Source organism: Aquila chrysaetos, chromosome 2, assembly GCF_900496995.4.
Source record: "Aquila chrysaetos chrysaetos chromosome 2, bAquChr1.4, whole genome shotgun sequence".
NCBI classification, from domain to species: Eukaryota; Metazoa; Chordata; class Aves; order Accipitriformes; family Accipitridae; genus Aquila; species Aquila chrysaetos.
Window position 1 is genome coordinate 44,933,364 of NC_044005.1, and position 26,608 is coordinate 44,959,971.

The 26,608-nt window shown below is 42.7% G+C and overlaps 1 protein-coding gene across 3 annotated transcripts in view; it reads right to left on the reverse strand.

Annotated features, from left to right (window-relative positions):
• The window catches only part of LRP4 (LDL receptor related protein 4), an 84,633-nt gene extending 67,106 nt beyond the window's left edge, over nt 1-17,527 (reverse strand). For all 3 annotated transcript variants that reach the window (XM_030003689.2, XM_030003680.2, XM_030003698.1), the window contains exon 1: nt 17,326-17,527. In XM_030003689.2, the coding sequence (XP_029859549.1) occupies nt 17,326-17,410 (85 nt within the window). In that variant the 5' untranslated portion in view covers nt 17,411-17,527. The remainder of the gene's footprint in view (nt 1-17,325) is intronic.
• Between the last annotated feature and the right edge of the window lie 9,081 nt (nt 17,528-26,608).

The following is a 26,608-nucleotide window of genomic DNA, read 5'->3' on the forward strand; positions in this document are numbered from 1 at the left end:
AGCAATCTGGAGGATCTTATCTGGCAAGATATTACCTCAGGACAGCTGTGCACAGCTCCTAAAGCACCAGTTTATAATCCAGCATGCTAAAATAAATGGAAGTTGCCAGGCTGTAAACTGTGACATTCTGCAATATTTTACTTTGTATTCAGCCATTCAGAGGCACAGGACAGATCACTGGGAGCAGTAATTATTTCAGATATCCTAGTTAAAATTTCTTGCTATACAAGAGAGCACAGCCTCCATGGATGCTTAAGACGGGGATGAGCACAATAACAGAACCTTAACAGATAAAATCCAGTCCAAAAATTTCACAAGTTTAAACAAAAAAAACCAAAAACAACCAAACCCCACCCCAAACCTCTCATTCGTATTTGGGAACCAGCCAGCAGCCAGTTAGTTCAGAACACAAGTTTAAAATGCTTCTTGCCAGAAGTATCACTCTACAGCCAAGCAGCCACAACCTAAACCAGCCAAAGCTTTTGAGCAGTCCTAAAGTGCAACCCAATTAAAGCCCACTGAAGACTTCTGCCTCCTAACGAGAGAGGACTAAATATCTCCTGAGCTTGGTGAACTAACCACTTGAACCACTGCCACTACTTGGGAACCTGGAAATAGGCTTATGTCTAGCAAGACTCCAACTTGCACACCTGATTAATCTCAATAGCTACATGAGAAGCAGAACTAACAAAGCCAGTTTCAGATGGATTCATCACTAATAGTCAATTTTGGTGCGTCTGTTGCCAAATGGAGGGAGGGAGGGGATGCTTTCATGTCTAACAAAATGCAAACTCATGAGGAATCTTCACCCACAGCCAAGTCGCTTCTGTGGTGCCTTCCCTTTATTGTGTTGCCTGTTTTCATGAAACTTTTAATCTCTGGGACCAGTTTTTTGGGGTGAGAAGATATGCACACATATTGAAATAACCATTGCTTCCATACAAAAGCAGGCTAAAGATGCCTGCGGATTTTTCTCATGAGAAGAGCCTGTATTAACAATATTATTAAGAACTGCTTCCGATACTACTTCCTGGATCAGGTTCCAGGGATCTGAAGTGCATATCTAAATAAAAGACAGATTCCTCACAAAGCCCACAATTCATTTCAGCAGACATGTCATTCAGCCCTGGAAGAAGGATTTCTGACACTTCTTAAAAGCCTTTTAAACTCTTCTGCCTACAGAGAAAAAGTTCACCCTACATGCAGGCATATACTGCCTTCTGCTAGAGCCATGATCTCAGGGCCAAAACCCATGAAAAGACAGTGTGGTGTCTTCTGTTCAGTCTTAGAGATGCATTTACTGCAATGACTCAAGAGCCATTTTTCCTGTTATTCCACTGTACTTTGGAGAGTAGGGTACAACAGACAAATCAAGTTGAATCAAGCTTTTGAGGCAATTTGTGAGCATTGCAAGAAGTGATGTTATTCAGCCAAGTATAGAGTACTTCCTCTGATCAAAGAATGACCCAAGCCCACCAGTGCTATAAATGCTACCTAAAATGACTGGATAGCAGTTAAGATGCGGCAGAACACAGGGCTACTTGTCTAGTTACTTCTATTCATAGCAGAATTTTATCTCCAGTAATTACGGTCTACCTTGAGAAGTTCCTGGGAGTTTTTTTCAGTTGGACACAGACTTTTTTCCTCTCTTTCCACTCCTAAGTTGAAGAGTTACATAGTAATCCATTTGAATGGTTGTACAGTAAAATTACTTTTTTCAGTCAGGAAAAAAAAAAAAAAAACGTACTTCTGTGGTGAGGAAAAAGGCCTTAGTGTGCAGTTTATATCTTGACTAAATTTGCTAAATATTTCTGGTACCTTACATGGCTATTCCCAAACACTATAAGAACATAACATTTATTCCTACAGATCATTCTCTAAGTAAGAACATCTGGTACATTTGGACCTTCAGCCAACAAGCCTTGATGAGTCAAGATCAGATCTACTGAAGTCACAGTACACCACTAAGCTACACACCATTACGGTCATGACAGCATACATCTCAACCTCAGAGGCTGAGCTCAGTTAGCTTTCCCATTTCCTGGTCCTTTATTCCAAGGTTGAATGTGGTCCATTAATTCCAGATTCCGAGAAGTGTGCTTAGAGGTTCACTCCCCTCCCTCCATTTTTTATTGTGCACTATCAAACAATGTGGAATTATGAACAGCAACAGCATTCTGGAAATCATTCCCATGTCCCTCCTTATAACTGCACAAACATTTGGCAAACTGAAATACATACAAGATGATTTAGGTATCAAGTCCTCAGAAGAGCATGACTGTTTTCCATGGGGAAGATATAATCTTCTGCCCTTCATGCTATAACCTAGTTTCTTGATTTCTTTGCCAGATATCCTCCCAAAACAAACCCTCTTCTGTGCACGATAAGCAAAGGACAGGAAGCAGCCTTGATTTGACTACATTTAAGTGATAACACAGCTCTCGGGTCCTCCAGAAACACACTGATACTTGCTCAAAATGGGAAAGAAACTTCAAGACTGTAGTTTCATATCGATCAGTAGTGCCAGCTTAAAGAGCTCCCAGCCCTCCTTCCCCTACTCCCAGTCCCATGACCCCCATAAGCTGGCACAGCTTTGTGCAGCCTGGTAAAAAACAGATCAGGGAAAGTGGTCCAGTGGGCGATGAGCAGTGAAAAGATGCAAATCTGAAGGATCTTCCAACTCCTCCTCACCCAGCCCAGTTTGATTCCTCCGTTTGCTTCACTGCTTGCAGAACCATGGCCTCCCAGCCAAACTGACATACAGTTGGGGTCATTTCCTGTTTAAGGCTTTACAGACATATTTACTACAGTGACTGAAGAGTTATTTTCTTCTTAGAGTCTGTTTACCAAGTGTTTGCACATTTAGAAGTAGGATACACATGCTACTGTGCTGAAAATTCTTATGAAAAGGAATAAACACAGTGAATTAGATCATTCTACACTTGACTACAGTAAATGTTTAAAAATGTAACATTCTAATCTGGGAAAAAGCCACTGACTTCAGTATGCAGAAGAAAACAGCTCTTAAGCAACCAGTCACCACGGTTCAGTTCTTTACCCTTGCAAGAAAAAATTCTGTAGACTCCAAAATCAAGTTGTCAACTAACCTTAGAGGAACAACAACAACAAAAAAAACACAAAACAAACAAACAAACAAAAAAACCACACCAAACCAAAGACCTAGCCATTAGCACACCTGGCCCAACAATCAGACAGAACCTTTATGTCACAGCTTGCAAAGAGGACACTTCCAAGTTAAGTTCTGTACAGATGATCTCCAAAGGTTATGGGGAAAAACACTTAAGCTATTGGGTAAATATGGCCACTGAAGCCAATTAGATATTTACAGAATTCTACCCAGCAATTTAGCTTGCTGCTACAAAGCAGCAAAAAGGAACATTCAATAATTATTATTTAAAGTTGGCCACAGCTAAACTATTCCAAGTCAGGAATCCAGGGTTTAACACTTGGATTCCTAACCAAGTCCAAGTTATGCCTCTGTTCTCAAATTTCTTGACCTTTGTGGTTATATGGTTAAATATCCATTTGCAATCCATCCTAAGAGCTGCTACAGTCAGGATAGGGGAAAGGGTGGAAGAGTCACAGAGGCAGAAGAGATCTTTGTGAGCTGGATTCAGGTATGATACCCCTCATTAGACTAATGCTAACCATTTATTGAACACACTGGCAGCTAACAGGAACATGCACTATCTAGGACCAAAACAGCAACTAGATCCTCTTAGAAGGGTATTACATCTGAGAAGAATTTTCACTCTCCCAGTATCAGACTCCAGACACAAATGCATCAAACCGTCAAATTGTCAAATCAAAAATCAAATGCAGCATGTCAGAGGAGGGAAAAAAAAGATTACAGAATGGCATCTTCAACAGAAAGATATTTTAAGGATGGAGAGGACAGGACAAGGAGTATCAATATACAGACTAAAAGGCAAAGCATTTAAGTGGAGCCTCTATTTACTATGTTAATCAGTATTTCATTGTGGTTTTTTTCCTCATTATTCGATACATCTGTCAATTTATTACATGTAGAAATTATGAACTCTTCAGAGTTGGGACTGTCCTTATTGTATGCACACACTGCATGTAACACTGTGAAGCTCTGATTTCCATCAGAGTGAATCTTTACATGATCCAATTGACAACTCATGTGTGACATTCAGCCCATGTAGATCTACCCCTTCAGCCTGCCACATACTCATTCAGGGAGAACAGGAATGGCCGTTTAGGCAGCTGATGTTTCCAAACAGCTAGCACTGTCTTCCTTTGACTAACCAGGCACTTAGCATCAGCACTGCCATTTCTGCATCAACAGAAGGAGGGTGGGATCGTGCCTCCTTTTGTGTGCATGGCCAGGCTTGTCAAACCACAACACACCACTGCATTAGTGGAGAGGGGTGAGGAAAGCAAGCAAAACTTGGATCCAGATTCTGCAAATAAGGGTCAAAAAACAACTCTTTGCTAGACATCAGTCATTTAAAAGGCAAGATTAAGGAAGAAGAGTCAAGGCACTAGCAAGGGGATAAAGCTTTTCATATTTAGATTGACAAATTTCTCTGGCAACAACTCAGAACATAAGTCTGTGTTAGCCCAAGTAAAACAAGATAGTAGGTCTTTGCTTCAAGTCTTAATGAATAGAAGTTTCGACCACAAAAGGCATCACCAATTAACGTACTGCACCAGTTGCAACATCTATAGGTTGATCTTTCACCACACTTTGACACTAACACAGCAGTAAGACTGTCATACAAGTACAATACAATAAAGAGGCCTATGCTTACATGAGCCATAGAAACTGAATACTGGGCTTGAATTTTTACCTTCCCTTGTTTCCAGGGAAAGTCCTTCCAAATTACTGTTAAGGCAAAGAAATGCAGCAGCAAGCCAGTGCCAAAAAAAGGTTGGTCTTGCTCCCTCCATCCTTCCATCAGGTCTATACTGATCAGCTCACTGAAGAGCAATTCTCTTCGGCTTGCCAATACCACACAACCTGTGGTGTCACTGGTTTCACCATTTTGCAGCAAGTTCTGTGACAGATCAACAAGCTGAACTGATTCATCCAGCAGACAGACACACAGACCTAATCAAAGGGACAAGGGGGCGAGACCGCTCCTGTGGGGCAACCCACAGTTACACTAGATTAGGTGTAACATGAAACCACACCCCATCGGTCAAGGAAGCCCTGCAGCTAGAGGCCAAGCCACATACATTGCAGGCAGAGAACAATCCTCAGCAGTGACAACATCCTAATACCCCCACCAAAACAACAACAACAAAAAAATCAATCTCTCTCAGAGAGATATCAAGTTTACTGAAAGCAAAAGACAGCAGGAGCAAAAATTCCTCTGATTCTGATATTCCAAAACATGGGCTTTATATTACCCTAAAACTGTATTTTGAAGACAATGTTTCCCCTAAAGCGAGATTATACTGAACTCTACTCCAAATCAGTAACGTGCCCTTTTAAGTCATTTGCAGTTACCTTCCTAATGTCACCTGTAACAAGCCACGGACTGCAGTCCAGGCAAGCCACATCTCCACTGTCCAGCCCATTGTTTAATCGTTCTAAGTAGTATGTTTAATTTACAAAGTTTAAACAGGAGGAAAGGACTAAGTTGGTAGAGGTGAAGGAATAGAGGACAGGAAAACGCAATTCATAATCCATAAGTCATTTCTTCTAGTGCCCTTGCAAGAGACATGGATCCGCAGGAAGGCAAGTGGGTGATAATTAGGGACAGTTGGAACTTTGTTTATTTCCTACTAGCAAAGGCAGCAGTTCAGGCCTCCAAGGATAAATCAAATTTCTTAACCAGATGGAAGACATTTCATTTCCAAACATCAACCGTACAACAATGGACCACAGAAAGGAAGGAGCCAATTCGCAACAGCAACAAGAAAACAAAATTACTAGAGATTTTAGAGACGGGTTCTCATAAAAATCTGCACTTACAAAGAGCCTCATGTTGCATCAGAACTCACACCACATCCCACCACAGTCAATTCAAAGACACTTTTATTGGCAAAACAAGCTCTGCAAGTGTTACCCACATGTAAGAGACAGCACACTTGAGTTTCTCCCAGAAGTGGATTCAACAAATGAAATGCCTGCCTCCACAGAGGTTTCAACAGAGAAGGCTACATGGCATGGAGTCCAATGATAGAAATGCAAATATTCCAAGGAATAATGGTTTATTTCTAGTGAGCTAAGTGTTCTCTTGCTCTTTCTAATCTTCTTTTATACTTTACTCACAGGATTAGAAGTTTTCCTTGTCAGTTTCTCCTTTTACTTCTCTTTCCCAGACATTTACTGTTTGATTTATGGTGTTCTCCCCGTATCCAACTCAAAGTTGCACATGCCAGTTCAGTATTTGGTAAGAGTATGACTTGATTTTGCACATTTCATTTGATACTATCTGCCAGCATAATAACTCTGCGCAATAACTTGTGGCAGTCTAGCTGGCTAGTAGGTTTGGACTTTTTTCTGTTACAGAAACTTGTGTTCTGGTTTAGATTCAGACTAGTTTCTCAAACAGATGGATTTTGGATTAAGTTATTTGCTTCATTAGCCTCAAAAGGAGTGCCAAATCCCAGAAACAATGTTTTCGTAGGAATGGACAGCGCTTTCATTTGGTTTCAGTCTATGGTTCTCTAGTACTTTTAGGTGGAGACAGCTTTTGCTACTTTGGCTGAGACAGCACCAAAACCAAGTCTTTTTATGCAAAGATCAGCAATGGAAATCCTTCCAGTTCTAATCTGTCGCCATCACTACACTGATTTCATAGATTTAGTTCTATCATGTGTTTGCACATCTGAAAATAAAAAAGTTAACTTCCCTCTGGTTACAATGTAAGAACATACAGAGCTCTGGAGTTCATTCTTGTGGGAGTCAAATGTTTAATTTCCCGTCAAATAATATAGCAGGGAAATCTCAGCATTGTATTCAGTACTCATGGTTTGAGTAGTTGAAACATGTCTTACTTGCTAGGGCCACTACATAGCCAGCACAGCCACATTGGCAGGGAGCCTTAGGGAGGCAAGGGCTCCTGAGGCTGGTTAGTGCGGGGCTGTAGAGGGACCTTGCTGCATACCCACCCCAGCCCAGTCCCATCCTGCAACGGAATAATTCTCCCCTTATGGAGTTACTGTCATTTCCTTCCTGTAAGCCACTCCCCTTCTGCTTGTCTCTAAAGGTCACAGAGCCATATAGCACATACCTTAAAGGCTTTGGTATGCAGCCCGCAAGGTCAGAAAAGCTGGCTCCCTAGGCATATCTGGTCTTCTGTGGCGTAATGGTGATGGCCCTCTTTTCTCAAAAGACTTTAATAGGCAGTTTTAGCATTGCCACCACATTTATTTTAAGATCTTGACATACAGGATGCAGAGCATGTTGTTATGACATCGTTCAAGAAAAAGCCCAAAACAAACCCAGATATCACTCCATGCCTTTCCCAGATTAACCTGCAGGACCAATGCACTGCAGTACATTAGCTAGCAAACGTAGGTGTTTTGGCAGCTGTCCCAGTCACTTAATCGGAAGCCTGAGCTCAGAGGCTGTTTCGCCTGAGCGGGTAAGTCAAGATGCACATACCAAAGATGTCATCTCTGCCTCACTCCCTTCCTTGCTTGAAGGCTTCTGAGTACTGTTTATTTTTATCCTATAATTGATGGATTGTACATAGATTTAACTTGCCCTGTATCTCCCATTAGTTCTATGCTGTAACTGTGTTAGATTTGGCCTTGGGTACCCGATTAAGCTAAACAAGGGGTTTTGCCAAGCGTTTAAAGTAGGCAAGTGCCTGCCACCCCCTCTTCCCTGCCAGTCTGTTCTAAAGCATCTGCAGTACAAAAATTGCTCATGGGTCATTCCTCAGAAAGTTATCATCTGAGTTGCTCTTCTTCCTCCAGCATACTTATTACTGTCATCAAGAGTTTGCTTCTCCAGCACAACCAACTAACAAAAAGTTACTACACAGTATCAAGAGGAATTATCCCTTTTTTTTTTTTTTTAAGACATTCCTTTCCAGCTTAAACGTTTGCTCCCAGAATTCTGAAGACTTGTGGGTGAAGAACTAACCATAGCAAGCAGGAAAGGAAGTATGAAAAAAAAAAAAAAACAACATTTTCTAGGGACACTTGACTGGAAAACTTACCCTAAGGAATTTGCTTATTTTGTTCTAGTCTGGAATTTGCACTAAGAGCAACAGAAGATTACATCTCCTCATCTTCCAGTTCACAGGAGGCAGGTCACAAAGAAGAGAAACAACGGGCTTCTCTTGTGAGTGGATGAGCCACTTCAAGCCAAAGAAGTTTGTAGTGGAAGGTTGCAGAAGGCAGGGATCAACAAGGTTGTTCTTCCCTGCTTGAGTACTGGTAGCATAGAAATTACTCAACATAACTGCCAAAGATGCAAAGATGACAAATATGCCGTTCTCGAGGAGTTGAGGCACAGGCAGGGGATCCACCTGCTCCACAGATAAAAGAACCCTGGGCCTGGAAAAAAAAAAAAAAAACACGAAACAACAAACACCCAAAAGGCCTAAAGGCCTTCTGTTATTTAAGGTAATGCTGACTGCAGGTCTGAATTCTTCCTTACACTCAAAAATGCAGTGAACAAAGGCCTACAGACAGTGTTGATTCATGACCAGTGACAGCTCGAACTGGAACAACAGATGAGGTTACCACCCTTGTGGTGGAGACATCTTAGCTCAGGAATCAGCTGTTTGTGAGTCAACACCCTGTTGCAACAGCCGTTCACTGCTACAGGAAAGAACTCAGACCCAGGGGCAGCCTTTCCTAAGGCCTAGCAAAGATAGGAAAGGGCTGTAACCTCACCAACCAGCCCAATTCAGTCCTTCCCCGTTTCCAAGTCAATGCCCAAGAAAAATCCCTTTACCACTTTGACTCTGCATGGATACGGCTCTGAAATCAGCCTGCTCTTTCCTTGTATTAAACTTAGGTCTGTTTGCAGGGCAACGATTAGTGCCCTTGTTAGGAGACCTGACCTAGTCTCCCACCTATTCCCACATCATGCTTTCTAAGATTTAGACACTGAATACTTCTATTTGAGATCCATGACAAAAATGCAGATGGTCCACTAGCATCCCTATTTGCCAATGACTATCCTCTCCTGCTTCTTGGCTATTAAAGCCTCCAGAATGGCAGCCTCCAATCTATCTCCCTTTCCCATGCTGCAAACTCTTCAGTTTTCTCTCACAGCCAGACCCATTATGTCTCTCCTCATGCTAATAGGTACTACATTGATCAAGGCTCTTTTAAAAAGGCAGCACAAATAAGGGGCATGTCCTCCAGCCGTAAGAAACTCAACTCAGGCTTTTCAAGAGTAACAGGCTTCAAAAATCACGGTCAGAAGAACACAATCTCTGAGGCCTCAAAAACCTCATTTCCTAAATTTGTCAAGCCTGAAGAAGTTGCAAACTCTGAATCACAAAGAAGGGACAGCAGTAAAGCTGGCTTCCTCTTAACAAATGCCATTTTACTTCAGAGAATTATCCCACCTCCTGGTTCAACCTCAGGAGCTTGGAACAGAAGCAGGAAATGACAATCCTGAGACTTCATATTTTTTTCCCTGTCCTCAGAGCTGCAAAGAAAGGATTTTGACTACTCAGCAGTTATGTAAATTCAGAACTAAAATTGGGTGGGAGCACAAAGAAAAAAATGAAGGCGTGTCTTTATTTTATTCTAATCCTAGATTCCATGGGACACGGTTCTGCTACAGTGAATGGCTGCACCTTAGGCAAGAACCTCTCCCAGACACTACCAGCTGTCACCAAGTCAAATGAACTGACAGAGCTGGAGATTCAGGCTAGAGGAGCACAGTGCGTATTTCCCTCTAACCTTCTTGCATAGTCACACGATGGTTCTTATGAGCCTTTCAGAGAAGGAGGCTGAGAACATCACATGTTTATGTTTTAACAGTTCTCACTAGTGACTCACTCCTTCACATAGCAATTCTTAATGGAGAAGAGGAAGAGAAGTAGCCTCCTTTTCCAGGAAAGGTGTTATTTTCTGCCACCAGTCTTGTTGCTTCTGTACCCAGACTCCTTTCCAAACCCAGAGTAATCTCCTATTCTCACTTTACGTCTTTTTCCAAGCAATTACCTCCAACCTCCTAGCTTCTCTCTTCAACTCTGCCCTCCCATTTCATACACTTTCCAGACAGGACTGTCCTCCAAAATACCTTCCCAGACATCCCACTCAAAACTCCTTCTGGCTGTACGCGCTCCCAAGCCTGACAGGTCCCACATTCCACCGCTGCAGATAGCTCCATCACCACCTCTATCTCATGGGCTCACCATCTCAGCACTATGCCAATATCAGTCTCCCTTTCTACCGTTGTCCCCATTGCTAAACTCCTGATATTTCATAAAATCACCCCACTAGGTCAGGGGCTGTACTGTTGAGGGTCCCTAACAAGTTGTCACATCCTCCTTTAAATCATTACTAAAATAAGTCTTTCCCTGCCTCAGCAGTTAAATTCTGCTCAATGCTCATCTTCACTTTCAAAATTTCCATCTTTTATACTACCTAATTAACAACTCTTTCTGCCATCAGATCCCATATAATTATTCCACTTGGATCTCCTTACACAGCTCTTCTGTTCCTTTGCCAGCTCAAGTCCTTGGCTCTCATTTTCAAAATGCCTATCTTTGCTTCTGTTAATATCTGTACTCCTATATCCCCCTCCCTTCTTCTCATGGTTTACACTACTCTTGCATCTGCTTCCTCATCCTTATTTCCACAGTTACCAGCTTGCAGTAGTCTTTGATGCCAACTCCTACCCAAAAACCCCTCTCTATCCTTGTTCTAAGAAGTGATTGGAATGAAAAACTTTCAGAAGCTTTTCCCATTAAACCAAAGCTAAAGGAAATTTAATTAGAAAGCTATGCTATTTTAATATTGGACCTTATCTATCCCTCTAGAATTATCATATCCCTGATCCTTATCAGATGTCAGATGTCCAATTTAGACTATAAACCCTTTGGGGCAAATGTAGCCTCCTCCTCCATGTTACACAGAGCCACAGCACTTAGAATGATCCTTAAGGTAAGAAAAACACCTCAGAAATTCAAAGAACTTAATTTTGCCAAGAGCAGCACCACTCCATACACTGAGACTTGAGAATGACCAGAGAAGTTAAAAGTACTCACTCTTTGAAACTTCAAAAGGCAAGAATAGGATTCCCTCCCAACAGAAATAATGTCTGACCGTGTTTGAGAAGAGAGGAGCTGGGTACAGACTGCACTGAAAAAGTTTTTCCATGGTATCTCTAGCTCCTTCCTGCCTCAAGTCTCCAAAGCCATCACTTATCCCCTTTGAAACAGCAGGAGAGTCACTTCTTTTTTCCTTCCCTCTCCAGAAGGAGCACAGCAGAAATAAACCTCGAATGATAAATTATGCACCACCTTTGTGTGGCTGCCTCTTGGCCAGACGGGAAATTTTTCTCCCAAAGCCTTTTGTTTCCAGCTTTGATCCCAGTGTTGGATCCACTCTGTTCAGCACTCCCTCAGCATGGAGGTGAAGGGAGAGCTGACACAGGCCAAGTTCAGGCTTACTGCAAGTCACAGTCAGATCTTCCATTAGCCTTCTCCCCTCCCCCTTCCCAACTGGAACTCTCCTTGAGTTTGAAAAGATCCTATTAAACATTTTCCAGAGGGCCTTACAGAGGATACATTATTTTGATGGATGCTGGGACTAAAGGAGGAGGATTTCTAAGTACAGTGAAATAATGGAGTTTTTTCTAATGGGTTTAAGAGATGCCCGGGGGCACCAAGTAAGTTCCTTCTCTGCAAATCAAAAACACAGAAGACCAGAAAATGGAGCTGAACAACTAAACGCCAGGAAGCGGGGAAATCGGGCTCTATTTAACTGCTGCTCTTGGTTACAGCCAACTTCAGGCTGCTTGGAAAAACAGCACACACACACATCACTGGCACAAACTTAACAGGAGAAAACAAAGAGACAACAGGGGTCAAACTGGGGGTGGCAAGTAGGAGAAGGATGCAAGGCTGGGTCCCCACCCCCTACCAGAGAGTCGGATCAATTATCCTTGAATACTAACAAGATTTCTGATTAAAGAACTGCTGCTATGCAATAGAAACAGAAAGCTCCAGCAGCTGGGAGGGGCTGTCAGGCAGTAACAAAGAGATACAGAAGACTATGCCCTGCCAGGGCATACGAAGGAAGTCACCATGCTGGCAGCCAGGAGAGAGGTCTCCCCTGTCTGGAGTCATGATAAAGTCTCACTGCTGGTAAATTTAACTCCAGGAGTAAAACTTCACCTTGACACTACAGAATATGGGGTCTGTTTTCAGGCAAACACATTCTTTACTGGAAGCTTTGCTGGACAACATTTCTTTAAATAACTTCATCACTATAGTACAGGGAGGTAAATTTTATTCTCATCCTAATCCATTCAGGGGAAAAATCTGGTGCTTCTTAGTTCTGGGTATTGCAACATCAGAAAGTTGCTATTAACATGTAACAGCTTGAGAAGCAAGAGCCTGCACGGTCTTCGGTCATACATTTTTTTACAAAACTGCAATTTGCAGTACAAACATTGAATATGCATATACAGTACTGTCTGTTGATCTTAATGGTTTGTTACTTGCTGACTGGTGGCTAAATACAGAAAAACCTAACGACCTAAGAAGCTCATGAAAAACAAAAGCTTCTATTACTACTTTTCACAGCCCAAAGTTGTGCTAACATTAAGCATCCTGCTATAGGCATGTATCTCATACCATCAGAATCAGGCTCACGAGTGTTCAATCCCCTTTTTTCTTTTTCTTCTATTTGAAACAATAAACACAATTCCTTGATATGAGGAGTTTCAGCCATCCACAATTTAGCAAGGCATAAGTCCACAAACATCAGCTCTGTTCGATGTTAATAAAGTCTTTAAGAAAACTTATTTTCCTTTCACCTAGGCTCACAGCAGCCAAGAAGGAGTTCTACTCCTCACAGAAGCACCGACTGCAGCTCAAGAGCCTCACAGACTAAATATACAGGCTGGAATACTTCAGCATTTAACAGGCAGTCCTGCATCACAAAGGCAAAAAAATGCCTGGAAAGCTGAAAAACCTGAACATGAACTCACCCACAACAGGATGGCAGCCAAATACACCCAAGGTAACAGTCCTAGAGCAACCAGATATACAGCATGAATAAACCACAAGCCTACAGAATCACAAGCCCCTAGATCCATATAGTTCCCATCTTTAGTACAGAGAAATGGAAATCTACAGGGAAGACCATACAGAAAGAAGAGATTCAAGAAGCATTACATTGCCCAGTCTTCACGCAGTAGAGACAACAAAATCCCGTAAAAGAGTAACGCCTAACATAACAGCCATGGCAAATAACCACAGGCACTACAGACACAAAAGCAAGAGCCTAACCATCACGCACATTAGATTCATGGACGACAATTACAATTAGAGTTCTCTGCCATGATTTGTGTGAAACACAGACAGCCACTAAATACAGTATGCCAATTAATGGAATGGGTTTGCCGTATGCCAGAGCTCCAGCTCTGGATGTCGTATCAGGTAAAGCCAGACACCTTAAAAGATGGTCAGTTTAAATGTGCGTGCATGTGCGTATATATCACTTTATTATGTAAAGCTCTTTGAGATAACATCTCAAATAGTTAAGGTGGAAATAACAGAGGACTAGAGAAATAAAGTGTCCACTTTTGTTACATGTTTCTTTTAACAACACTTTACTTACCAGTTCACCCTTTCCAACAGAGAGTCAGTAAAATTTCTGTGGTTTTATGAATCTTTTGATCATCAGCAAGAGAAATAGAAATATTAGTAAAAAGAGAAATAGCTACAAGTCACAAGCAGCAGAAGAATTCAACGAAGGTGTAGGACGTGCACTTACTTTTTAAACCTATTTTTAAAACCTTGACTGGTTTTTAAGATAACATCTCTTTATCAGCTTTTATAAGTGTTATGAAGCATATATTCTATTGTGCTCAATGGTAAGTTGCATTCTAGGGCAAACGGGGTTGGCCTTGGGCAAGACAATTTCTACTTCACTTCCCACATTTACAAAACAAGGATAATATTTGCCTATTTCACAAGAGCGCAGGAAGATTCAAGAGGACTATCAGACTACAGATCATTCTCACAGAATGAATGTTTTAATTGTTTTTTAATGTTAATTTCACCAGTCTGGAGAACTACAGGTTTTTAGGAGTAAAAACAAAATACAAATCACTTCAATTTCTTCTTCTACTTAACGTACAGCAAGTACTGCCTTCTGGTTTGAACTACAAAAAACTGGATAATGTTTATAGCCAACCACTTTTTCTTCTGTAACTTCAATGAACACAGTGTAGAGAAATAGCTCCAAGTTTTCTGAAATCCCATTTTGTGGCCCACATGAACAGAATATCCCTCTTCAAGGTTCACAAAACACTCTGGAAATCCAAGCACTTTACGTAACTAAGCACCTATTAATTTGGTTGCTGCATACACCCACACTCCCAGGATGCAAGAAGGGATTCTCTATGGCAGAAGACAGTGCTAAAGCTCACAACTGAATGATTTTGGAAAGAAAATATAAAAGAAAATTGCTTATCTACACTAAATAAATGAAACAATAATGTTAACTTCGTACTGGAAGATTGATGCTTTATGCTTCTCCACTAATGCTTTTAGTAGACACAGAATTGTTTAAAAAAACCCAAAACAAAAACAAAAACAAAAAAACCAACCACCACCACTTATCAGCCTCCTGCAGCACCTTACTTTTCATTTTCGAAGAGTGGGTATGTTACTTAGTGCCGCCACCACTTTGACAAAAAGAAACAGTCAAGAAAATTCAGGGTGATCATGAGATCTATGGATATCATCCAACCTGATCAACAGTAAACCCAGGCACTCTCAGCACACCCAGGAAGTAGAACATTATCAGCTCCAAGTTGACAACAGGGAAACAGCCGTTTTACACTTGGCTGAGAGCTGCAGAACCAATCGCAAAGCCAAGCACACATAGTGGAGATCATGATTCCCACTGCAAACTCTATTTCTATAGAGGTATCACATTCAAGTTAGTGACTTTAAAATGTAGTCAAGATGTTTGGGGAGTAAAGCTGATATTAGCCATGTGTTTTTCTGGCAGAGCTCCAGGAGCCGGAACTGCAAGCACATCACCCAGACAGGTTCTGTGACATTCTGTATTTATATTAACACAGACCATCATAACATCAGGCCCTTCTTCATCACCACACACCAGCAGCGCACACCATTAGCTTTAAATTCTCTCTATATACCTGTTTTTACCTGCAATGCATTTTTCCAAGAGCTCAAGATACTTGCAGACCTTTTTTTTTTTTTGGCAGACTTCTCCAGTTTTATCTGCCACTATCCACCAAAAGAGGGTCAAAGGTCAATCTTGCAGACTTGTTTGCTTTACCTGCTCCTCTACTGAAGCACAGTGGTAAACAACCAAGCTCTTCTAACAATTTACCTGTTTGGCATCACGAGTTCTGTGGCTGTGCATGCTTTGTGACAGTTAAGCTTGTATACCATCCCTGCAGGTACTTCTAAGGGACAATGATGAAAAACTTCTAGCTAAGGGGAGGAACACCAACTATCACAAACTTTGGCATCTTCTCTGCCACCTCCTTACTGACACCTCCTCATGTTTTTCCTTGCTTCAAATAGGAAAAAAATTGCTCAGGAATTGTGTTCTTATTGCAAAGCGTATCCTCCTGTGAAGGAAAGAGGATACTCACTTCTGGAAGCAGTTGGCACATCCAATCACAAACTCACGTTCATTCGATGAGAAAGTACAGGAAAGTGCACTGATGGGAGAACTACTTGAAAGAGAGACAAACTGCCATAAAAAGTGTCCGGGAGATATCAAGGCACAACCACCTACGAGTAAACCTGCACTTTACAATCAGACATCCCCCACATGGCTGTTAACAGCCCAGACACATTAACTAGGAGCACCTGGGTAACAGCCAAAATAAAACACATCCAGATCTGCACCTACACTAAGATCTATGCTTTAGATCCTTCTCGCTCCTAGACTGCAGCTAAGTATCTGTGTGGCACTTGGGAACTTAAGAGTACTTCTGGTTTCTAAAAAGCAGATTTTCTGATACACAGAACTGCAGCCTTTCCAAGCTGGTTTAGCACCTTCTTCAAAGACTACCTGCAATTAGGCTTCTTGTTAGAAGAGAAATAATATTACGTGAAACCCAAACTCCACGTGATTGTGCCCCAGAGGCAATACTTGCAGAATGATGGAGGTCAGCAGCACTACTGCAAATGCTTCCCGTAATTTCAGAGTAGCATAGGAGAAAACGGATGGATGAAATTATACAGCAGCTGCCAAAGGAGTGAAGGGAGGGAAACGAGGTAGGTATCTCCTCTCCACACCCCTCCCCCAAAAGCCTTCCAACTCCTTATAAACAATTCCGCGAGGCGTTTAGATGTGTCCTCCTCCACCGGGCGCCCTTGTAAAATACCGCACAAGACGAAGAAACAGCAATTGCTTTTCAGTTGATAGAGCAACCACAAAGATAAGTTTTCACCGGCGAGACTTCATGGAACCGCTTCCCTGCTCGCTAAGACCGCAGCGAACCCCTCCCCTCGCCACTATTTTTGGTACCGCTCCTGCCCCGGCCCCGCTCTGCCAGGGCGCTGCGGGAGGACTTCCAGTCCCCGCCGAGGCGAAGCGAGGCGAGCCGAGGCAGGTAGCCCGGGGCGCCGCCGCGGAGCCGGGCTGTACCTTTAAGGGGCCCGTCGCGGCGGGTGCGCGGCTGCATTCCTGCTCCGGAGCGGCGGCTGTCCCGACACGCCGGGCACGGCAGCCTCCGAGGCAACCTGCGCGCCCGCCCCGGCCCGGCCCGCCGCTCGCACCGCGGGAACAAAGCCCGCGCCCGCCGCCGCCAAACTTCCGCGGGGGGCAGCGGCCGCGTGGGCGGCGGGGACCCTCCGGCTGCCGCCGGGCCGGGCCAGGGCAACGCCGCGCCGCCCCGGGACCCCGCGCCCCGGCCTGCCGGGGGACCCCGCCGGCTCCGGCCCGCCGCGCCAGGGCACGGGGAAGGCGAGAGCCCCGCGTCCGGCCGCGGGACGGGGCACGGACAAAGCGCGGCGGCGGAGCACGGCAGGGCAGGGCTCCCCGCTCGGCGAGCGCGGGCAGGTGAGCGGCGCGGCGGGGCAGGGTTCCCCGCCCGGGCAAGGCTCCCCGCCGCCGAGCCCGGGACGGCGGCCGGGCTCCCCCCCGCGCCGCCGCGGGGCAGAGGACGCCGCGGCAGCCGCTTACCTCTGGCGCGGAGCAGCGCTCCCAGCAGCAGCAGCAAGAGCTGCGGGGGCGCGGGCAAGAGGCAACCCCCGCCGCGCCGCCTCATGGTGGCAGCCCCCCGGCCCCGCGCCCGGGCCGCCCGCAGCGACGTCCCGGGCTCCTCCTGCGCGCAGCACCCCGGCCCGGCCCGGCCGCCGCTCGCTCCCTCCGCAGCCGCGGCAGCTCCCGGGGCTGGGGGCTCCCTCCCCGCTCCGCCCGGCCCAGGCCCGGCCCCGGAGGAGGAGCCCCGCCGGGGCAGCCCCCGCCCCGCTCCCCCCCAGCGCCGAGGCAGTTCGCAAACTTTCGGCGCGGCAGAGGCGGTCCCCGGGGCCGCGGCTCTGTAGAGCGAGACACCCCCCCCCCCGCCACACACACACACCCCCCGTCACCACCCCCTGGGGCTACCGCCCGGCACCGCGGCGAGACCCCCGGGCTCGCCACGAACCCCCGGCCCCTCTCCGCCCTTGCGGCGGTTGCGGCTCCCTCACCGCGGGCGGGGAAGCCCTTCCTAAAGCGGCCCCGGTCCTCGGGGCTCTCGCTGTCCCAACTCCCGCAGCGCCGCCAAGGAGCATCGCTCCGGGCTCTCGGCTGCCCGCCGCAGCGCTGCCCGGTATCCTCCGGTGGCTGAGCGGTTCCCCCGTGCGCTGCCACCGCTTCCCGGCTTGTGCCAGCTGTCTGTACCCAAGACAAGCGACAGAGCCCTTCTCCCTCTCCCAAACCCGTTTGCCAAAGACCCTTCAGAAACGGAAAGCCTCTAAGCACCTCTCTCACGAGCCCTTTGCCCAGCATACATGTTGCTATCTAAGAGAAACGTTTCATTTTTTCCCTCCGTTCGTGACAAGTGTTCGGCTGTTTGGTGTTTTCCTTACAGCCGCGGTGTCCGGAGACAGCTGATTGTGTGTGAGTCTCGGATACTCTAAAACCAGAGCTAGGGTCGTTGCCTGTAGGAGTGGAAATTAACGCTTGAACAACTGTCTTGTGTGCCTTCTGGTCTCTGTGCTGCATTTAAAAGAAAACAGGCTTTCACTGGACATCATCGTTAAAGCCAGTTTTACGATCCTCTGTGGCACGATTTGGCATTTTAATACATAGGGTTGGCAATGCAAGAAACTGTTGTTAAATAATTAATCTCAGTTGATTTCAAAGTATTAACTTGCGTGGAAAGCTGATTCAGATAGTCCAAACCCTAGACCACAGGGGAAGATGGGAATTTTGTCAAATTGACACCAAAGGGCCAGTGATAGGAATGGTCTTACTTAAAGCCTTCGCACAGATGAATCCAGGGGAAGCTGCAATTAATACTCTCCTTTAAAGAATCACAAGAGCAAGTATACAGCACAGCATGTGACTGAGAATTCTCCTATTAATTAAGTGTAAAACAGTGAAGACAAGGGATATTATTAAAAACGTCAACATAAAATTAAAACAGGGACTGAGTCTTGACAAATTGAGCTCAATGTAAACAAAAAAATAATCCAACACAGAGCTTCACTGAGGAGGAGAACTCCCAAGAGCAGGAACACCATAAGAAACAGTATGCAGCAAACCATGCATAAATTTACAATATATGGCCCCCAAAATTTAAAAAATGCAGACTTTTTGCTTTATATGCAGAATCACTGCCTCAAGATAGGAATAGATCCACTTTACATAGCCTAAGTGCAATAGCACGTAGACTATGGCATTGAATTCTACGTATTTGATAGGCAAAGCGTCCAAAGTTGCAGAAGAGTAATGACAAATCCAGGTAGCCAAGAGGTGGAGAGATTAAAAAACCTCTCTATGCTAACATTGACCCAGAAGCAGTGACAGAATGAGGCATGGAAAGAATATGCAATTACTGTAAAGAAATAAACTCCAAGATACCAGAGTTTAAGATAATTTAAGTGGAAGAGTTGGGAACAGTGGTTTGAAGCTAAGGGAGAGAAAACGTTAACATCGCTCTGTCTGGCGGTTGGCTGATTGGCTAGCATGCAAAACTCTTACTGCATCCCCCTGAAATACAGGGCAACATAACCAAAATTCATTTAAGTTTATATTCTCTACTGAGGCTAGATCCCCAGGTAGCATAAATCAGAGCAGCCCTGCTGACTTCAGCCTCATAGAAGCTTGTAAGAAGTTTAAATGCCTAAGTACTGAACGTGATAAAGCACAGACACAGGGCCCAGAACTTCCTGATAATTATATACTTAGGTCATGAAACAGTCTTCCAGCAGTTGAGATGAGTATTTTCCTGTGTTTGAAACAAAGGCCTCTTGAAAAATATTGTCCTAAACGCAAATAAATTCACGCGTTAGCTCTTCAGTCCTTCTCTCCCCAGGGAACAAATATTTTTACCCACTTGTGTTTGTTGAAGTGTGTTTACCAGTCTTCTGCATCTTGTGTTGTATTCTGGGAAATCACCTTCCTCTCCAAGCTCAACTTCCCTAAATTACATCTCTGTCTTATAAATCATTTTGAAATCCCCTGGTGAAATGTTAGAGAAGCACATAGTATTGTCTTTCACAACAATCTCCTAAATAGGTTGCAGTTGAGCAGATGGAAATTTATATTATAAAACTCTCAATTACCTACCTGTTGATACAATACTATGATTGAATATAGCCCTGGTTCCGTGTGGGATCTTTGAGGAATAATTGTAAAGTAGATTTATGCAGTGTCAAATGGGTATTTTTGGTGGAAGAAAAGTAGAAGGGTTGCTAAGTAATGGTGGTAAAATTTAGCCATTATGCTTAGGACTTGCCTCTTTCAGACCAAATAACTTTAAGAAAGACTATATAAATTTCAGAGTGCACTTCAACCCATGCACAAGGTAGGTATTTGCTTTTACCCACAGCTATGAGGGAGGAACATTATTAAGTAACTCGTAATAATTTATAGATCACTGATAAGTGATATATAACATAAATACTGTAAGACAGATGAGAAAGAAGTAATTAAAATATAATTAACAATTAATTTATATGACAACATGCTTAATCAAAAAATCCCACCAGTCATTATAAAGGGAACAGGAAGAAGATTATTATTCTAATAACCATTTCAGGACATAATTCTCCCCCCCCCTCCAAATAGACACATTAGAGAAATAAACTAGTCCAATGACAGAAAATAACTACTCTGAAAGAATACTAAAAGTTCACATCATCTTCAGAGTGATTTTAAATAGCAACCCTGTGTTAGGAAAAAGAGAACCAAGGACATGGTGTCATTGGAAAAAGAAGAAAGAAAGGAACCAGAACCAAGTAGGATTACTAGGAAAAATACACTTTAACTTTCTTAAAACTGCAAAGACCTTAAGAAGAGGTTAAAAAAAAAAAGAAAAAAAGAAAAAAAATGGGATGGACAGTTTTGGTCTTACCTGTCAAAGTATTTTTAAAGCATTCAAATGGGCCCTTCCTTGGGAAGATGTTTCTCTGCACCTCAAGTTTCCTAGAAGAGAATGACAGATCAGATAGCTTAATTGCTATGTTCAGAGGTCTGGAGCAATCATGTTTTAAATATTTGAGATAGAATGAATTAATTTAATAGAATGAAAAAAGCACAAGGAAAATGGGCAAAATGCATTTGTGCTAAATCAGGTTCCCTTTTTTAAAGTAATGTTAAGCTCACTGGGTAAATGGAAGGCAATGGACATGATACATCTTGTACGGCTTTTGGCGCTGTCTCACAAGACACTTTCATAGAATGACATTTTAAATACAACTAGTGGAACGTGTGCAGGCATCTGACAGAAGGAAACCATAGTAGTCATTAGTGGTTATTCATCAAAATGCAAAGGCACCTCAGAAAGACACCTTTCAGGGTCTGTCCAAAGCTCTGTTTTGTTTAGTATGTTCACTGACAACTTAGATGCTGGAATATTTATGCTTGTTTAATCTGTGCTAAAAAATCTGATAACCTCAAAACAATGGCAGGGGATGCAAACACTAGGAAGGATGAGATCAGACACCTCAAATGCTATTGACAAATTGGACAGGTTGTCCAAAAACCAACACAGAAAAAAACAGTAATGAGAAATATAAAATATTATTCTTAGGAAACAGACATCAATAAACAATGTGAATTCCTGAGTAGACAGAAATACAGCAAAAACAGATCTTAGGGTTGTATGGATAATGACCAATATAAATCAACAGTGCAGTGCCACTGCCAAAAAATGCATTTAATTCTGGAATGCCTTAACAGGTGTGTCATATACAAGACAATTTATTTGATTTCTTAACTTCACATGGTACTGAAGCCCCAAGTGGCATACTGTGTCTGGTCCTGGCTGAACACCTTAGAAATATTAACACAGCTGAAGAGAAACAAGAAAATAACAGCAAGAACAAGAAGTTTAGAAAACACACCCTTTGAGAAAAAGCTGAAGGAATTAGATTTGCCTAGTCAAGAAAATAAAAGCTTCAAGTGAGATGCAGCTTTCCAATACATACAAGCGTATTAGAGAGATGTTGATCAGCTATCCTCTACGGCTATAGTACAAATACATGAAAGAGTCAACTTGATTTGTGACAAGAAATGCTTAAAAGATTTTGCTGATCAGCATTCCAACTAAGGATTTTTCAACACTGGAGCAGACTGTCTAGGGGGACTGTGGAATCTCTTCCACTGGCATCGTTTAGGACAAAGTTCGATAAGCATGCAGGTGCTAGCCTTGATATGTTTAGTCTTGATGCAGTGCAGGCTGGACTAGGCGATCTTTTGGGACCGCTCCCAAACCTAAGTCCCACAATGGATATAATTCAGAAAACTCTGACTGGAAAGATCATTACAAACTCTGCACTCTGGTTGATCAAATTCTGTATTACTAGTGAGCTCCACTAACTAAACAGGAAAGCCAGGAAAATGGCAAGTTGTTCCCAACAGAGCTCTGGGTTCAAGATAAAATCATGGGTTCTGTGCTATCAGACTACAGGATTTTCCAATGGCCCTTTTAATTTCTATCATCATTCCACTGCTACATTACCCACATCAGTTCCCTCTTCAGTATCACCAGTGAACCAAAGAGGTGGTAGCTTGGAATACCAGGTAAGTTAAAAGTCAAGATTTTACCCATACATAGGAAGATTCAGTTAAACAGTTGGGCCTCTGAATTCACTGTTGGACATGTAAAGAAACAGTTTAATTTTCCAAACAGCTGAGGGACCTACAGCTTTCACAGCTGGTGACATAGTTTGTAAATTATGGTCTCTGTGTTAAATACATTAAATGAAATTCCAGCATTGATTTATATGTTATGCTACCACTTTTTCCCTTAAGTTTTCTAAGCAGTGGCACTACTACTGTATACCCAGATATGCTCACAGGTGTCATAAACATTCAAATCCTGTCACCATTGTCCTTTACAGTGTTTCACAAGTTACTGCCCACTTACTGTTAAGAAAACAGTAATCGATGTGCCATCTTCTGCAGTGTTGCCACAACTGTTTTCATTTACAACAACATAAAATTCAGGTTAACAAGTCAGAGCTTATGTGTTATTTCATTTTCTTTATCTTTCCATTTACCTGCTCCCTTCTCAGCGTTCCAATTGTACATTTATTTTGGAAAACTTTGTGATCATCTCATGGACCACCATTAATTCTACTTTGCAGTGCAGATTCATCTGACCCCCTCCCTTTTTTGTGTGTGTGTTTGGAAGGTGGGACTGAAGCCAACCTGCCAGGCTGTTCAATCTTCCACTCTGGGGGGAAAAAACCCCAACTAAGTAGATTGACTCTCAAACTAGGGGAAAAAACCCAAACCCAAAACTTTCTTCATGTTTTCTTTGAGATGGTAGCTCTTCCTGGGTGTCTTGCAAGCTGGTTCTGCTCCTTTTGCCGGTTCCCTTACATCCTCCATGTAAAAATAATGCAAATACACCCTCTTCTATTTCTGATGAGACTCCTCCCTGCAGTGAAATGGCAATTACCCAGGCCTTGCACAATGTCTGCATTGCAAAGGTAGCCTGTGGCCTAGCCTTAGGAACAGCACAGCTTAATACCTTGACTCTGGCACAGAAAAAAAGAGAAAAGAGGAAGAGCATAAAAGGAAAATGTTCTTTTAAAAGCTAGCAATAGAAGAATTCAGTTTGAAGGAAGAAGCCTAACCGCCTTTATTCTCCAAACACATTCAAATGGGTAAGTAGCAAGTTGTGGCTCCTAAATTAACTTTTGACTGCACAGAGAAGCATTTTCCAAAGAACTGAAGACCTGTGTCTTTGTCTTCAAGCTATTAATGTAGTTTGTCATCAATAGTGTCTGTATTCAGACAAAAAGTTTGTGGTAGAAATCAATCACACAGAAAGAAAGGTGACCTTACGTCTCGGTATGTGGAATATCTCTGATGGGCTGAGTTTTCCTTTCTCAAAAAACTAGAATACATTAATTGGGCCTCTGAGAGAAATGAGTAGTCATGGGAATAGATGTGAAAGACATAAACATATCTTTCCCTCAGCTCACAAACCTTTCTTGTTTGCAGAAGCCCTGCCACTATGGAGATGAGTGACATGTAAAAATGTAGACAGACAGATAAAGAGTGTTTTCTTTCTTCAAGATGATTCAGTTCTAATACTTTACTGGCACGATGGGTTAGGCAAGTACTGCCAGCATGCACAAGATATAACCCTTGAGTCTTTCTGATAAGAGATAGGGCATGTCAACCATCTGCTTTCCTATCAGGTGGCTGAATCAGAGACGCCTCTTAACACCTCTCCCTCTCTCATATTAGCTCTTGATAAATGTGAATGAGGGAACAAATTAATTGCTTCTTACCAGCACTAAGTGGAACCTGAATAAAGGCACAGGTGGGAGCAAGATCCAGAGTTGCACACACCCTCCACATGAGTCTGAGATCAGCCATCCACGCATATGCATACACGTCCAACCTCCCTCCTAGCCACATATACTTGTGTCCATGTCATCGCAGTTTTAGGATTTTAGGATACTTGAGCATATTAACATAAGATTAACATTCTGAGAGTTCAAGGTGATGTGGGTTTGTGTATTGCATTTCCATTTATGCTTCATTCTAGGTCAGCAGAGTTGATGGAAACTATCGGTGACTTCAGCGAGCACGAAACCATGCTTTTAAGGCACAATGAAAACCTTGTCACTGAGACTGCAGTTTTCTGTTTCGTGTAGCTTAGAGCACACTGAGTATGCTTAGTAAATATCAGAAATGGACTCCAGTCACAGCGTTTGAGAGAAACTCTGATCTACGTCTAAACTTTAAGTGTTCAAGGAACAACTCTCCTTTTACTAACACCGTGTAAAGGTTAACACATAAAGAGTTGGAACCCTAAGGATGTTTTCTTACTATCTCAACATGTTATTATCAGTTTCAAATGTGGTATGGTCAATCTATTTTGCCGTGGTTTAGAAACTAGCATGATAAAATTAACAAATCAAAAGAGAAATTTAAATAAATTTCTCAGATAAAACTTAACTAATGTCTTCATTTCCTACTATATTCTGGAAAAAGTTCCATGTTCCCTCTATTCTGTTTAGAATTAATTGCCATGATCTTAATTTGCAGTTTCAGTCTCCCAAGGCTTATCTTCTCTCTCAGCAAGTCATTTGCATACTTCCCTTTCCATCTCCCATCCACTACTCCTCAACTTCTCTTCCTAAGTACTCCAACCATTATATCATCTTCTGGTCTCTATCTTCTCTTCTAGTGACTCCACAGAGATGTTACTCTTGAAAACACCTCGAGTATTATGTAGTGAAAAGAAAGGAAAGAACATTAATCATTTTGTCCTCTTATATTACGGAACGAATGACTGGGATACCAATGTGTGCTTCCACTAAAAAAAAATACTGACTTCAGCTCTTGCATAGCTGCAGGGTTCTGCAGTGCTCTCTCACAACAGCCCTAATAAATACTCAGGCTCTCTTTTGTGTACTTAACAAGCAGAACTAAGGATTGTTTTGCAAGAATTCCACAATTTTAATGCATCCGTGATCTCTGCTTTCTTTTGGTTGGTTTTTTTTCCTTGCTTCCATCATTTGCTTTCCATGTAGATGTTATAAGACAAAATACTTTCAGAGTGTTTTGAAAGTGCTAAATCTCTGTACTGCACACAGAAAGTTATATACCTTTCCCATAAGAGCTGGCCAGTACAGCTGTCAGAATTACTGCTTCACTTCAGCCCAAGAAGCAATAGCTCACTCCCACATAGATTTGCCTACTCTCTTGCACACACACAGAGTCATTTACTTATAATTTTCTCACACAGACACCTGGTCTAATAGATAACACAGTCTGGCAGCTTAAGTTTGCAAGGAACATTCGATGAATAGGAATGAAAAATGAAAATTGCAGGCCTTCTTGGGTCACCCCCCAGGATGAGCTAAGCCTTGGCTGTCAGAAATGTTTCCCATGCCAGAATTTCATAGTGATATTTATTTTTACCAGGCATTTTAGACTTTTTTGTTTGGGATGAGAGATCCTGCAAACTCTGCCAGAAATGGCTGTTTTTCTTCTCTGCATCATTAGTGGGGCGGCATTCCAACAGAGAAGGGTCACTTGCTTGGTACTTAAGTACTTTTAAAGATGTTGTCCTTTCCTTCCTGACGAGATAATGGGAACAAAAACTGAAGGAGAGTCTTTCAACAGTTTGCTGTTACAAAAAAGCCAACTTTGCATGCTAACACTAAGCTCAAAACCAACCAGAATTTGGACAGTACATTTAATACATGCCAGGAATCTATCATACAACTTACAGCTACCCTTGATTTTAAAATGAAGATGTGGCCTCCATAAGCCACAGAACCTGTCATAATAATATTCCCTCTTCTCATAAGCAGATCACCCAGAATTTAGAAGTACTCCTATGACTGTGGAGTAGAGGAATGTTTTAATTTTTTTTTTTCCTAACAACTTATATTTGAAATACAAGGATCTGGGAGTTTGATTAGACCTAAATCCTCAGGTGAATGTAAAGTTCATCAATATAGAGACACCTTAAAATTAGATCAGATCTCTTCTTGCTTTCTTTCTGTCCACCAGTTCAAGGGGAAAAATAAAATCTCAGCAATCCAGATTAAAATACAGCTAAACTAGTAAATAAAAAATAAATTATGATGGCATAATGTTCACAGTACAGCTTCCTGCATGCTTATGACATCTTACCAGTTAAGTATATTCTTGACTTAAGACTTCCAGGTACAATTACAGGTGTAAAATTTAAGCCCTTTAATGGTACAAATGCTGACTACTTAAGAGAGCTGCTGCTGTCATCATGTCCTATCACTAGCTGGAAAACACAACAGTTGTTTCC